Source organism: Delphinapterus leucas, chromosome 7 (genome assembly GCF_059928025.1).
Source record: "Delphinapterus leucas isolate spDelLeu-1000000601 "Yukka" chromosome 7, BTC_Dleu_Yukka2, whole genome shotgun sequence".
Classification (NCBI taxonomy): Eukaryota; Metazoa; Chordata; class Mammalia; order Artiodactyla; family Monodontidae; genus Delphinapterus; species Delphinapterus leucas.
The window spans coordinates 76,894,853-76,910,904 of NC_143135.1; the positions used below are offsets into that span (position 1 = coordinate 76,894,853).

Consider the following 16,052-nt stretch of genomic DNA (forward strand, 5'->3'; position numbering starts at 1 on the left):
CCACTCTCACTCACCCATGTAGCAAACAATGGAGAATTCCCCTTTAATAATTAACCCAGGTACCATAGGCCTGAGGGGCTTCCTGTATTTTCCTGCCCTAATACACACTCCTGTTGAAGATGAAGTTTAATGATAGAAATACAACATGCTGGTTCATGTTGGGATGTTCTAAATTTAGATGTATGGTGCAGTGTAGTGACAGGAACAATGATAATTTTTGCTTAATGTACTTTGCCTCTTCATTCTTCAACAACTGTCAAAGAATGCATCCTTCTTGAATGAGAGGATGGCAAAGAAGGTATCAGTAGGGAATACTGAATACAAAAATCACTTCTTCATGTATGTAAATGTGATTCTTTTAAATTATTAATAATCAGCTTTTGGATGTATTATTAGCTTAAAGGAAAGACATCTCAAATGGGCAAGGCAGAAAACGTTAGGAGGATGATTCCTTTTAATGTGATTTGGAAGGGTTTCCAGGACTCAAAATTTTCATAGGATATTGGCTAAAACACATGGATAAAACTTTTATGTGATTTTTTTCAGATTCATTGTGGATAATTCAGTAAGGCAGTTATCAAATCACATCAAGAAATAGTTATTCCAACTACAGTCAGCTCTTTTAATTTTATTACATAAAATAATTTATATTTAATTTTATTAATTTATATATCCTATTAACAAAAACTAAAATAATATGATAGCTGACAAATCAAGTTATTTTAGCAGGCTATAACTTTTTCTTTCACTAACTACACAACAAAAGTATGGACACGATTAATCCCATTAAAAATTCATTTCCAATAAGAACTGTGTCATATATTTAAAGTTTACTTTTCAAAATTTGTACATATTTGTTATTTTGAAAAATTATGTTCAACTTATGTAGTTTTGATCAAATATACTGCTAATATGTGTTATATAATATATATCATATATATAATATATATGTAATTGGGTGATCTATAAAGGACTTTACACAATAAAAAGCTATTACATCAGGAATCATATTTGTGGAGGAAATTGGACTGGAAATACAAGCTCAAGGAGAAAAGGAAAGATGTAGCTATTCTGAATGTTAAAAAGGAGGTTGTTTACTTATTTTTAAAATAGGTGATGTTATGCATAAAATCACAGCACTTAAAGGCCCCTAGATACATCTGAAGGAGCACTAAGAGTTCTATTTTTAAATGTCAATATTTACACTATGCAGAAATTATATCTTTTAAAAATATTTAAACTTAAAAATAAAAATATTTAGATGTCAATTTTAAAATGTGCACATGAGCACAGAATTTTTCAAATGTCTTTCAGGTGAAAAAGAAGCAAAAGAATTTGAAGACCATGAGCAGAAAGGATTGCCTGTGGCCAATACAATCTCTCAGGTCCCTGTGAGGCATCCCAGGCCTCAGGTGGTCCAGACTCTGCAATCTTTGTTCCCTGAGACTCTAAGGGACTTGACTACTAAAAATACAAATAGAAGGATATGTGCTGACATGTTTGCAGTATCAGTGTTTATTTCTTGGTGGCAAAATAGAAATGATTTTTAAACTTTTCTTCATTTTTATATTATTATTTTCTAACATGACCATATACTCTGAACAAAGCAGAGGTTAGGAGCACCCATCCTCTGTGCAGTTGAAAACCTGCATGTAACTCTCCAGTGGACCCTCGGTATTCACAGTTCCACATTCATGGATTCAACCAACCTGGGATTGTGTAGTACTGTAGTCTATATTTAGTGAAAATAATCCACATATAAGTGAACCCGCACTCTTCAAACCCATTTTGTTCAAGGATCAACTGTATCCTTTTAAAGTAAGAAAAGAGAAGTTACTTTTGAAGAGTAGAGCAGCAGACTTAGCAAGAAATCTCACCAGAGACACCAATCTCTTTAGCCCTGTCAGGTCCCATCCTGTTGTAAACTGAGGCTGGGCTGCTGGGAACAGGTTTAGCATCACAACACCGTGGATGATGGTGGATGGAGGATGTGCTTTCCCTGAGTTTACACACAAAGGCAATGGCAGCTCATCCTCGTATGAGGATGTTCTTGCCTCTGTGGACCCAACTAGGCTGGAGAATGAAATATTTGTTTTAGAGTGTCCTGTCTGGTGAGAAAGAAAACCTTGTGCTTTTTTATTTTGTATTTGCCAAAGACTCTTTAAAAAAAAGTCAAGAACTGGCCTTTCTCCTTGTGTAATACAAGAACTTTTGTAGTCAAATTTCTAATTAGAAAAACTGCTGATTGTCGAGTTCTAGGATATACTTTTTAAAACATTTTTCTGAACTGCTATCCTCTTTTAACAGTAAACTAATGTAATATTTGCGAAGGATTTTTAAAAGATATTAGGGATAAAATACTATTAAAGAGATATGTGTTTTCCGAGAGATTTGTTTTTTATTTGCCTTCAAACCTTCAGAGGCAGGGCATTAAGCAGAGAGTAAGCCTGAGTAGAGGCTCTAGGTAGCTGCTAAAGAGAGTGGAACTACACAGAGAAAGTATGAACGGAGGGAAAGTGCCTGATCCATGTACCTTGCACCACCTGAGCAGAAACAATGTGTGGTGAACAAATAAAGGAACGTCCGGATCCTTAAATCCTCTTAATCCTAAAGGGGTTCTTACATTATGCAATGCATTTAGGGACAGTGAAAAATTCACATTCTGGTTAGATGTGATTCTTCTCACCTTTGGCCCACCTGCCCACCCCCTCACTCTACAAGGTCATGCCTTATATTATAGTTCCTACACACAGGTCTTTTCCTCTCCTATTAGAATACAGACTAATTGAGGGTAGGATTACTGACTGAATTGTCTTTATGTTTGTGCTACATCTCCATCCTCCCTTCTCAACTCTCCCCAGTACAATATTTGGTACAAACATGGGCTCAAAAGATGTAAGCAAGTGAACGAATGAATTAAGAATGTAATATTCTTCTGTGGTCTAGAGAAGTGTGTAAACAAAGATACAATTACAGAAACAGAGATGTTGAAACCTAAGCAGTGAAATTTCAAAAAAATTAAATACAAATTTTAAAATAATATTAATCAGATTTTGAAGAAACTTCTCTAATTGAAGATAGCATAGCTCTCTGACTCACTGAGTCATGGGAGTAAAGTGAGAAGTAGGAAAAACTGAGACAGGATTGTAAGTGATCATTTGCTTATCCTGTACCCTCAGCTGCCAGGTAGCTAAAGGAAAAGCAGCATCCTCCATCCTGGGGGCCATTGAAAGGTTCCAGTCACCATTTACCTCCCCCTCCCTGCCTGGATGGATAGGACCCAAGGATAGATGGGCACATGACATACCATGCTGGGTTTAACAGTGTTCCTTCAATGACAGAGGCACCAAGAAACTGCACAGGAGAGACCCCCAAAGTGTGGAATGTAGAGACATGCTTTCTCATAGCATAGAGAACAGAGAAGATAAAACCAATATTTATCTTTGTGTAATACTGTATTTGATGAATACAGGCCTGATTCCAAGCAGTATATAGCTGAGTAATGGAGAAAACCTCACCCTAAATAACAGTAATGTACAGCAGAACGTGATGAACACTGTAAGACAGGTCAGATAACCTATGGAGGGAATTTAAAGGTGTATGTGTGTGACCTTAGACTAGGAATCTGAACTTTCACCCTTTCCAGATGTAGCACAAACCATGGGGAAAATGGCAGCATCTGACACGGTATCTCTCCACTTACCTTTTATTCAGAGACTGCTCAAACTTCCCTCGAAGCGACTACTTCTTCCATATCTACAAGCTTTTGTTTTGGATGTTACCTTGGCCTAAAATATCTTCTCCCTCATTCTCTGTCTTCCAAAATGCTACTCATTCTGCCATATACAGCTGAAACACCATTTTACATGTAACTTCCCCGACACCTAATGTGAATTAAATACTGCTTTCTCTGAACTGCTACAGCACACAGCTTATAGCCCTATCTAGTAGTTTCATTTCTCTTTATACCATATTTATGCATGCATGCATCTGTCTCTCAAGTCAAACTACGACTTCCTTTATCATATTCATCTTTCTGACCTCAACAGCAGCTATCACCATGCTCTGAATATAGAAACAGTGTTTTACAGGAGACAGAATCTGGGTTTTAGAGATCAGCATCCATGGATTCTGATCCCAGCTCTGTCATTTTACCAGTTGTGGATCTTGGGCCTTACTTAACCTTTCTATGCCTCCATTTCTGCATCTGAAAAGGAACTAAGATCTTCTCAAGGTTGTGATAAGAATTAGACATAATAAATGCAAAATGTCTAGTATATAGTAGATCATCTCCAAATGGTAGTGATCACAACTTTTACTCTATATAATAATGAGCTTGTAAAATTGCCTACTGTCTACGATACCTAACAGGGTGTGAGTACATAGTGGAAGCTTGTAAATATACCTTGACTTCGACTCTTAAAGACCTACCTTGAACTCTTTCTCAATGTTGGCCAGCACTGCCAGCTCATTGCTAAGCTCTAAAGCTGTCATGACTGGATCTTCACTAGACAATGACAGGTAAGCTGGGCTTGCCAGGCCTTTGTAGGCATTAATTCTAGATCTGGAATGGCTGAAGGAGTCATGCTTCTGTTTCTGGTTGCATTCGCTGCACTTGCAGAAATAGTCATGAGGCCGTTCAATCCGAGCACCCTTCCGCAAGAGAGTGTGCACAATTTCATATTCCTGGCAGTGGGCAGCCAGAACGATTGGAGTCACATCATGGGAGAACCGTGTTCCGTCTTCATCATAGGCATAAAAATCATCTTGCTGGAGTTCAGACTGACTGGGGCTGGTTGCTAACCGCTTGCCTTCAGCAAAAGCTGGATGACTGAGAATGGCTTCCACAATCCGAACATAACCTTTACTAATAGCTAAAAGTAAGGCATCCCCAACACGAGACAGATTTTCTTTCTTGAGAAGAAGTTCTGTAATTTCCAGATGTTCATTGGCCACTGCCAGCTGCAGGGCATTCTGGCCCATGTAATCCACACAGTTAACATTGAGTGAGAGGCATTCTTCTAACATCTTCCTTACCACTGGGATGTTGCCATATTCAGCTGCATCTAAAAAGCGTTCCTCCTCAATAGATAGGTTTGTTGAGTGATCATTAAACATGTATGCTGGTCCTCGGTTAGCTAACCTTCTCCCCTTCTCACGAAGAACTGTCTGCCGCCGGTGGGTCAGTCTATTGTCGGTGCCCCGGCTGTAATAAAATAGAAAGATTGTGAACAAATCATATTAAGAGCATCTTAGTGTGTAAAATGACCTACCATTCATCTAATGCAATCCTCAAGTATATTAGATGTTGTCTCATCATCTCTAGACCAACTATAATACAAATGAAGATGCATTTATTTGTTAATGGATTTCAAGAACTCCTCTTTTTAGAAAGCCAAGCACTTTGCAGATTTTGACATTTTAATTTGGGGTGGAGATTCTGGCAATTCCCATAATCTCTCTGTGCCATGCACACAGAGATTAATGTGTGTTTTTCAATCGCAGATATTATAGATATAAGAAAGACCCAAAATGTCACTGTTATGACATGGAGTGTAAAAATATACAAAATAAGTAGGAAAATAGCAAATCCATTCAAGTCAACATATATTTATTGAGTTCCTCCTATGCCAGGGCCAGGCATTATATAAGGTCTGGAAAAAAGCAATGGTGAAAAAAAAAAAAAAGAAACCTTTCTGTCCTTAAAAATCTTGTAGTTCAAAAGGAGAAATGGGCAATTAGCACATTACCTTGTTATCAGCTGTTTAATTGTCATGATAAACTTATAGCAGGGGCATCTAACCTACCTTCTGGGAGAAAGTGACATGCTGAAAATGGAAGGATAGCAGGAGTCAGGTGACAGTGTGTTTGGGGAGAGTGTGATGAGGTCAGGTATAGGTAGAGAGCTTTCTCCAGCAGAGGGATCAACTGCCACAGCATAGGTTTCATTTACAGGGACAATTAATGGATTGGACTCTGTTAGGCATTGTTCTAAAAATCACTGGTAACTTGAGAAAGTTGTGATCCAGGTCTAAGTGGGAAGGAATGAGTCTGTGATGGAGACCGTGGTCAAAGAGGAGGCCAGCCTACAATGTCAGCTTTCGCTCTGTGATAAGAAACAGTGATTCCTCCTCTGATTGAAATGCTACAATGAGGATTTTTTTCCCTAGTGATTCATAACTTTATGTCTTAAGGTGTTTTTGAGTTTGAAGGGCTGAAGCTTTGTCACTATCACTAACTGGAAACCCAAAGAGGACAAGTTCCTGCAGAATACAGAAGAGCCAGGTTAAAGGGGAGCCTGAAAAGAAGAAGAAAGGTGTGATTGATGATTAATGTCATAGATGCTTCTTCTCTTTATAAATGTTCTAAAAGCCATCCCTCTTCAAAGACAATCACAAACTTCCCCATATAAAGAGAATTTAAATAGATCCAAAGACCCCATAAGCCATCTTCCCCTCCGATGTGGCCAGGCTAAGAGAAACTAATTTTCTTTCCATACTAACACTTATCCATCTTTATACCAAAGCTCCAGGCAATGTTGACAATGGCAGTGTGATGCCCAAAGAAGTTAGCAAAATGTCAGCAACTCAGAAATAGTTTGTGGCTCTCCAAGGAGCTTCAAGAGTCTGCTGCCATATTCACAAAACTTTTTCATAGACTTTCGTTCAGCAGTGAACCCTTTAGCCAGCCATGGCCTCTTCAAAACTAACCAGGCTGATGTTTTACTGACAACTACGTAATTTTTTAAAAAATGACATTAAGGGCCATAGCCAAACATATGCTATAATACTAGTAATTTTTAAGATAGATCTTTAGATAATGTATCCATAGCTTTTATTAAGTAATAAGAGAATGATTTATATATCTATTTTGCTTTCTATAGCTATTGCTTTGTTTCCGATTCCATTTTAAATTGTACCCAAGTTATGCATGTGCATGTTTACAGACTCTAAAACCTTGTTACAAAAAACAGCAGTCCTTTATTCTTCACCTTCTCCATATCCTGATCCCCAGAGGAAATACATTTCAACTATTTTAGCTGGTTATTTTATAATTTAAATCCTTACATCCATATAACTTCATAATATTGCTATTTCTTGCTTTTTCAGATTTGGTATTATCTACATACAGACTTCCCATTATGAAAGTTGAGTATTTAGCTCACTTTCACAATCTCCCACCTTACCTTCACATCCTTCTCTCTCTCTCTCTCTCTCATACACACACACACACACACACACACACACACACACACATGCTTCATGGTCTCTTATCATTCCAGTATAGTTATATCATAACTTTTGTTAGGTAGCTATTTACATTATGACAATGCAGGTGCTAGCTATAGCTATGACAAGTAGTATATACTATACTGTGGTGTCTTTTCTGGTACAGCTTCCCTGTGTCCTGCAACCCAGTCTTTCTGTATTCATATGCTTAATGTTCTATGTATTTATGAAATTCAACAAAACTAATCTTCAGTATAAATCTTCTTTTAATACATTCAACATACTATGTGTTTTTTTTCAATTTTAGCTTCTTGAAGAATCTCCCTGTCACCTTCTGATCTGCTCATCTGGACCAGTTGCTATCTAGACTTGGTGAATATTTGTTGTCTTTGAATCTTCCTTTTAGCATCATTCCAAGGATTCTGTTTGCTTTGCTCTTGTGTTGGGTTCCTTACTGTCTGTATCCCAGATCTTCCTCTTTTTTAGTTTACTCCCTGGAGGATGGAGCACATCCTCCAGGAGCTGACTGAGAAAGCAGGCATAGGAAATAAATTCCTTGAAATGTTGCATGTCTAAAAATGACTTTGTCTTACCTCCAAACTTAATTGGTAGCTTGGCTGGGTAGAGAATTCTAGGATGACAATAATTTTGAAAGTCTGGTTCTGTTAGATTCTAGTTTTTGTTAGTTGTTATCAAGGAGTATGATTCTAGAAATTCTCTTTCTCTCTGGTGCCCTACAATTACATGATCTTTGTTATTGAAGGGAATCTCTTTTCCTCTATAGTTCTAGGCACTCAGTAAACCTTTTAATGTGGAAAAACATGTCCTTCTTTTCTGAAGAATATTTTTGATTTATTTCTCTGATAGTTTTGATCCTTGCTTACAGTGTTCTTTGTTTCTGGAACTCCTTTGTTTTAGATGTTGGACATTCTGGAATATCCTTTTACTTTTTTATCTTTTCTCTTCTATTTTCCAATGGTTTATCTTTTTTCATTGTACTCTGAAATATTTCTTCAACTTTATCCTCTAATATCTTTTGAAAATTTTTTTCTGCTATTACATTTTTAATTTTTAAGAACATCTTTTATTCTTCAAATGTTTCTGTTTATAAGATCTTTTCTGCTTTCAAAGACACAGTATCTTATCTAATTCTGGGGACATCAGTGATAAAAACTCTAACACAGATCAGAACACTTCAGAGAATTTATTCCTAAGTCACTTTTCTTATGTTTGTTTTTATATTTTACATTTTTTATGTTTGTTTAATACTTTATATTAAAGTTATTCCTCAGGGCTTCCCTGGTGGCGCAGTGGTTGAGAGTCTGCCTGCCGATGCAGGGGAGACGGGTTCGTGCCCCAGTCTGGGAAGATCCCACCTGCCGTGGAGCGGCTGAGCCCGTGAGCCATGGCCGCTGAGCCTGCGCGTCCGGAGCCTGTGCTCTGCAACGGGAGAGGCCACAACAGTGAGAGGCCCGCGTATCGCAAAAAATAAATAAATAAATAAATAAATAAAGTTTTTCCTCAAATAACTAGTGATCCTTAGGAGATATTCTTTTCCATTAAAAAAAAAATATTATTTCCAATGTCTTTACAAAGAGAATGTAATTTTCTCCTACAAGAATCAGCCAGCGTCTAATGATTTTGGCAAAAGGTGACTCTTGACGTAGAAGTGAGTTTCTAGAAAAGCAGCATTATTTCTGAGTTAACAGGATGGATGAAGTGAAAGAGATAAGAAGTCACCAAGATTTGTTGCATGAGCAACCATCCATCATTTCCTTCTGAAATTCTGAACCTTCTTCCCTTTTTCAGTCACTTTTCTGACTTCTAATAACCTCGTTAGCCTTTCACTTCCTCTCTTGTCTTCTGTATAAATTACTTTCCATAGTTTCTGTTGTAGACAAGAGGAAGTTCAAAGATTAGGGGGAGGGGAGGTATCTGTTGAACATGGTTAATGCTTTGAAAATGAAAACCTGTAAAATTAAAGGAGAAAAGAGCTAGGATCAGGGGATTTATAAAAGAGATGAAAGTACTGTAACTAAAAAAAAAGGACACAAAATAATGCCAAGTACCAAAAGACGAAGGATCAAGCCTCTTTTTTGTTCTGTTTTTCCCCATAAGATTGAAAGAAATAATTATACCAGCCTAATTTATAGGATTAGTTCTAGGGTCAATTGAAATTATGAATGTGGAAAGCACTTAAATTTGGATTTCATCATTTTTACAGCCATAGGAATATGCGTTTATATGAAGAAGGACACTGACTTTATAATTTTTCAGCTGTTATTCAATTAGAAAACCCACGAAAAGCCAAGGACTGTGATGGTAATTGATATAAGTGGTTTTTGTCTTTTTATCGAAAGAAAAATTATGATTAGCAACTTCACTCATATTTCAATTTTTTGTTGTTGTTTTTTTTGTTTTTTTTTTTTGGTACGCGGGCCTCTCACTGTTGTGGCCTCTCCAGTTGTGGAGCACAGGCTCTGGACGCACAGGCTCAGCGGCCATGGCTCATGGGCCCAGCTGCTCCGCGGCATGTGGGATCCTCCCGGACCGGGGCACGAACCCGTGTCCCCTGCATCAGCAGGTGGACTCTCAACCACTGCGCCACCAGGGAAGCCCCTCATATCTCAATTTTTAACCTAGTTTCCAAAGTTTTATTTGTTCATATAACACCTCTAAATTTACATTGAGGTAGAATAAGCCTGAGTTGTGACATTTTTTAATTCTAAACTTTTAAAATAATGATTTATGATTTTAATGTTATTAATTTGAATAATGGCAAGTTCTATACTGGCAAGGCACTAATCCTAAGGATATATCCTATTTCCTTCTAAACTATTATGGCTTTCATACCTATAACTTCCATCCTTTTGAAGAACAGGAAAGACATTTCCAGGGAAAATGTTTTCTTCAGTTTCAAATCTTTTCCTGTCTCTATCACAAATTTTAATCATTTGCAGCTACATAAATTTCAGATATGTTTTTATTAAAAGGCCTGGATCATCATCATCTCTTTAGCACTCTGTCAATGAGAAAGCCAGATAAAGAATGTTTACAGAGGTGTTTAAGATTGTTTTAGGAAGAAAACTCTTAAATGTACAATGAAGGCAGTACTCCTTGCATGGGTAGTGAGATAAAGGGAAAGTGCTTGCACGTTGACAAAATGCATCCTTTACTGTCTCCTTATCATTCCCAACTGCAGTCTAAAGAAGCAACAAAAGGCTTCATGTATAGTATTTTGTCATAAGTGGTGCTGCTTAATCCTTGTTGAAACGCAAAAGCAAAATGTGTAAAACAGCTTTTTAAATGACAAACATTTGAAGCCTTTCAAGAAAGATACTAGATGTTGCCAGATTATAGAATGGATTTTATAAGGTTATATTATAGAATTGTACATTAATTGCAAATGTAACCTAGAAAAATTGTCTACTAGAAAGAGGAACAATAGCTCAAAGCACTATGTCAACAAAAGACACATTTTCGTTCCAGTTAAAGGGCACACTTTTGCAAAGTGGGCTCTTCTATTTAAGAAAAATATTTATTAAGATTGTTTTCTTCATCCTTTTGGCTATATTTAGCATGGCTGAATGTTCAGTAACCTACATATTCATGACTGTATTTTTGTAACTTGCTTTATCACAGTACATAAATACCAGTTCTAGGAAGAATGTATCTAGCCACTGCCCCCATGGTACTCAAATATTGATTAGGTCATGAAAACAAGTTTTTACATACCTCATTTTCCTTATTCTTTTTGCTGGCAGAATAGTGCCTGTTGCCCCAGATAGTGAGAGGTGGAATAATCCATCTCTACTGAAAGTGCCAGCAATGTGAATTAGCTTTTGAGTCAAATGGACTGTGTGCTTGAGGCCAGAGCACGTGCAGTAATTTCCTCTACATCCTGTTCAAATATGATGCACTTTTATCAAATAGAACTGCTCCTATACAAACTAAGCTCTATATTAAGTATCTAGCTTCACTTTTATTTTTTGCTTCAAAAATCCTTGAAATATTTAAATAAAGCACAATTCTACTAAAGCAGAAGTGTTGAAACATAAATGGCATGTAACTATTCCAGGCAGCATGGAAGAGCCACAGGAGTAGACTTTTAGATGTATCCTAGGAAGGTGAAAATTAAGAAAATTCTAGAATGTATATTTTATTACATGCACAATTATCCATGGGAAAAATTACATGCACAATTATCCATGGGAAAAATTAGACGTAGATATTTAGAGATTAACAACAAACACAACTAGCAATTTTGCATACTACTTTAGGAGGATAAATGATAAAAGTAATTTTATTCTAATTTTATAACAATGAGACTGTTTTTACTCTACTTAATCTCTAGCCACACATTCCTGGTCCTTTCTCTGGGGTTGAGGGAGCAGTAAACAATCAGAGTGGTTTTCCTTTCTCCCACGAGAGCAAGGACTACTTTGTCTTATTCACCACTGGATTCCCAGCACTTAGTAGAAAGGCACACTGCAAGTGCTCTGTACATAACTTCAAATGCATGAGTCCCTCTTGTCAAAGGAATAAAAATCAAAGACTGGGCTTCCCTGGTGGCGCAGTGGTTGAGAGTCCGCCTGCCGATGCAGGGGACATGGGTTCGTGCCCCGGTCCGGGAAAATCCCACATGCCGCGGAGTGGCTGGGCCCGTAAGCCATGGCCTCTGAGCCTGCGCGTCCGGAGCCTGTGCTCTGCAACGGGAAAGGCCACAACAGTGAGAGGCCCACATACCGCAAAAAAAAAAAAAAAAAAAAATCAAAGCCTGTTTGCCCTCTATTAAGCCAATAGCACATCACCATGATATACAACCCTACAAAAAAAAAAAAAAAAAGGAACACAACATGAAGGTTTAACCACAATGTGTCCTGGAGTACATAAAATAGTTTGCATTCATTTCAAATAAGCATCAAGCTCAATAGTGAATGAAGAAAATTGAAAGGCATATTTTTAAAATGGCATCCTTGTGACTTGTCTTTGATCCAGAAGTGGAGATTTTCTTGTCCTTAAAGGTAAAACTAATATTCTCTCACCTCTATTGCTCTGTCTATCCTTGACACTGCGCATAGAGCATAACCACCCATCTTCACAATGCATTACCAAATCCCTTTAACCTCCAGATATTTTTCAAAGTAACAGTTCTTTATTTTGATTCAGTTAGCTTCGATTTTCCCCATGGACTCCTCTCATTTCATCAAATACTAACGTTCTATTTGATCAGTCACACTACATCACAACACTGGCTTATAACTTTGAGAAGCAAAACGATAGAAACCTGAACTGTCTGTCACTTTCAGTTGGGAGCCAGCAAAAGTGTGACTGAAAAATGTCTTGTGCATGTTATATATTTTTTGTTTGTTTATTTTTATCACCAGTTGGCATCTCACTTGTACAAAGTAGAAACCAAACTATATGAGAAAATGAAAACATGAGTAAATAATGGAACAGTTATAGAAACTTTACTTTTTGTAAAACAACTAAGTCTGAAATGTCATTGTTTCTTTTCAGCCTTCAGCTTGTGGTTTATTTCATGTGTCATGTCATCCTTCTTTGAAATGCTCTTTTGTAGATCTCTGGGCACATGCATTTATTTTGATCTATTTTGACAGAGTGCTCTTGGAAATATAAAAAAGTTTATGTCTAATACAAGCAAGATATACCCCAATTATCTCATCAAAGAAACAGGTTTAAACCTTTTGCTTCTATTATCAGCAGCCATCATAGTCCTGTGTATTACACAAGCATATTATCCTGTTCAACAATAACTTCTGTATAAGACAGATTCCAGGCAGGAAAAAGACAGAATACCTAAATTAGGCAATCTGACGACTTTAATGAAGAGACTCTAGGAATGTGTTGGCAGGAGTTTGTGAAATCCAGCATGGTGCCCTACAGTACCCGGTCTAGGACAGTGTATGCTTCAGCCTGAAGGGGCAAAAGGAAGAAGAAGTTACAAGCAGTTAAACAGGGTAACTGTAAGGCAAGGGCCACTTGACAGCATTTCTGACCTTTGGTTGAGGGTAACAGCCAACCCACCAGGAGAGAGCCAGTGGAATTGATACCCTGGCCTCACTCTCCTGCCCTCTGATATGATGGAGGGGCTCTCCCATGGGCTGTACCCAACCCAAGGGCTGGGGACAAAGGAGCCCATTGGTACCGTCTACACAGTCTGCATTGATGCCAACCTGCCAGGCGGAGGAGAGTGTGCAAAGGGTGGAGAGTGGACCATGAGAGCGAAGCCAACAACACCCAACACATGCTCTCTAGGTGAATTTGACTTTGCCATGATTATATCCTTCAGAAATCACTGATGAAAACATATGCATAGAGAAAATGATGTGTTTAATTTTTTATTATGAGTCACTGATGCATCACCAGTTCTCACCTTTCTGAGCTTAATTTTCCCTCTATAAGCTATCTGTCAGGAAAGATACCCACATTCAATTTCAGGCAGTCCATTATTTTAAAAAATGAGCCTTTAACTAAGAATCGTCCATCCAATTTAGGCTTAGGAGGAACAACTCTGATTCTGAGGGTGAGAAAGTGGGTAATGTGATATAGAAACATTCAGAATTGTTTAGATTGTGTGTTCAGCACAGGCTGAAGCTGCTGACTGCTGGAGATAACAGTGCTAGACTGCAATAATAGATCTGGAACATGCTCTCAATCTCTACCTCCGGGGCTAAATCCAGCCACTCACAATGTGGGTTTAAGTCTATATGCACCTGGAATGTATAAGAGAGTACAACTATAGAGAAAGATGACTAAAGGATGCAGCACATAGTTTAATTTATTTAGAAAACAAAATTATGGAATGCCTTTCTTTGCTGCTGATTCAGCACAATTTTAGATACCACTATCACACCTCACATCCACCATCAGGATCTTAACAGTTCACTCACTCATCAGTTCAAATATTTGCGCTTCCAGGCACTATGCTAGGCACATGGGGGACACAGCAAGGAAAGACACTTAAGGCATGGCAGAAAAAAGAGAAAAGTAAACAGAAGATTAGGGCGTGATGCATGTTATTAAAGAAAAGGTATAATGTGCCATATAAATGAATAACAAGGAGTTTTCAACTCAACCTGTTGGTCAGGGAAAGCCTTCTGAAGACATTTCCCTTCTTGTAAGAAAGAAGGAAAAGTTAGCAGAAGGGATGGGAGAAAAACACTCCAGGCAAAGAGAACCATACTTGTTTGTATAAGTCAGTAGTCTAGAGAAAATGGAAAGATGTCCATTATGGTGGGAATGTACAGGAGTTCCCTCCCCCAAGGGACTTCTTATTCCTGGCTCAGGTTAACTGAAGATTGAGGGCTCAGGGTTTAGAAGCTGAGGTCTGGGTTCCATTGTTGATCTCAGTTCAACACATAGCATTTATACCTTAGGGCAGAAAGGTGAAAATTTAGGTAACTCCCAACGAGCTAAGGATTCCATTTTAGGAGATTCAAGCTTCAGAACTCAACTATTGGGTCTCCAGCTCGAGGGGTTTTGTTCTGAGGCATTTGGAGCCTACATAATTCAAGTTCACAAGTTTAGGAAAATTAAGAACAAATTTATGGTTGCTGAGAACTGAGTCTTTAGGGATCTGGACTTGAGGCAACTCTGGGGAGCTATGCCAAATACTGGGAAGAACATTGCTTTGAAGAAAGAAGGACTTTGTTGGGAATCTGGACTCTGTCACTTACTAGCTGTATCATCTCTCTGAGCATCAGATTCCTTAGCTATTAAATGGGTGGATGGGGGGGTTGGGGAATAGTAGTTACTTTGCAGGGTTACTATGAAATTGGTGACTCATGACATTCAGCTTAAGGCAATTCGATGCCTCATCTCTTATGGACTTCAAACCCTTCTTAACTATAATTGTTCAAAGCTTTCCAGTTTGAAGATGTTCTGTTTAATAAACAAGGTGGAAGGTAAGTAGTCATTAAATGGCTTTCCTTTCCCCAATGCAATCTCTTAAATTTGTACCATGTGCCTAAAATAACAGATTGACCATTCCTTGTTTTTCTCCTTGCTCTGTATGTAAACATGGCTAACAAGCCATTTTCATTGCCTGAGTTTTTTTTTGTTTAATCTTTAAAATATTCTGTACTTCATTCTTGCTCACACTGTTCTTAAACTATGTTCTATTCTTTTTTCTTCATCCCTTGATTGTGTATTTCCCTTACCCTTCTTGTATACACGAGCTCTTTTTTTTTTTTTTAAGATTTTTTTGATGTGGACCATTTTTAAAGTCTTTATTGAATTCGTACAATATTGCTTCTGTTTTACGTTTTGGTTTCTTGGCTGTGAGGCATATGGGATCTTAGTTCCCCAACCAGGGATCGAACTCGCACCCCCTGCATTGGAAGGTGAAGTCTTAACCACTGGGCTGCCAGGGAAGTCCCCCTTACATGTGCTCTTAAAACCCAAATCCATCTTCAATTTCTAGTGCCAAGCACAAGCCAGGCACAAAATGTCTATGAATCTACAAGTGAATGAATAAGTAATAGAAAGAAAAAAGGATGAAAAGAAAAATTAATGGAGAGCATTCTGTTTTGTCACATTTTTAGGAGTTTCCCAACCCATTTTATTCCATATCAAGAACTTATTTTTTACTATACAATTAGAATATCATTTATCATCAATGACCAAATGTACAACAACCATACTACACAAGCTTCCTGTGCTGTCAGAGAGTCAAATTTTGAAAAGTGTATCCTTTATTTACCAAGTAAGGGTGACTCTGCATAATGTCCCTGCATCATTCAGGCAGTTGAGGGGAAGGTAGACAGACTACTCTGTAGGTGTAACCACATCTGCTTCACT

At 37.8% G+C, this 16,052-nt stretch overlaps 1 protein-coding gene across 4 annotated transcripts in view; it reads right to left on the reverse strand.

Annotated features, from left to right (window-relative positions):
* The window catches only part of TRPC6 (transient receptor potential cation channel subfamily C member 6), a 117,291-nt gene that overhangs the window by 44,557 nt on the left and 56,682 nt on the right, over positions 1-16,052 (reverse strand). For all 4 annotated transcript variants that reach the window (XM_022562056.3, XM_022562054.3, XM_022562057.3 and 1 more), the window contains exon 2: positions 4,432-5,206. In XM_022562056.3, coding sequence (XP_022417764.1) covers positions 4,432-5,206 — 775 coding nt within the window. The remainder of the gene's footprint in view (positions 1-4,431; positions 5,207-16,052) is intronic.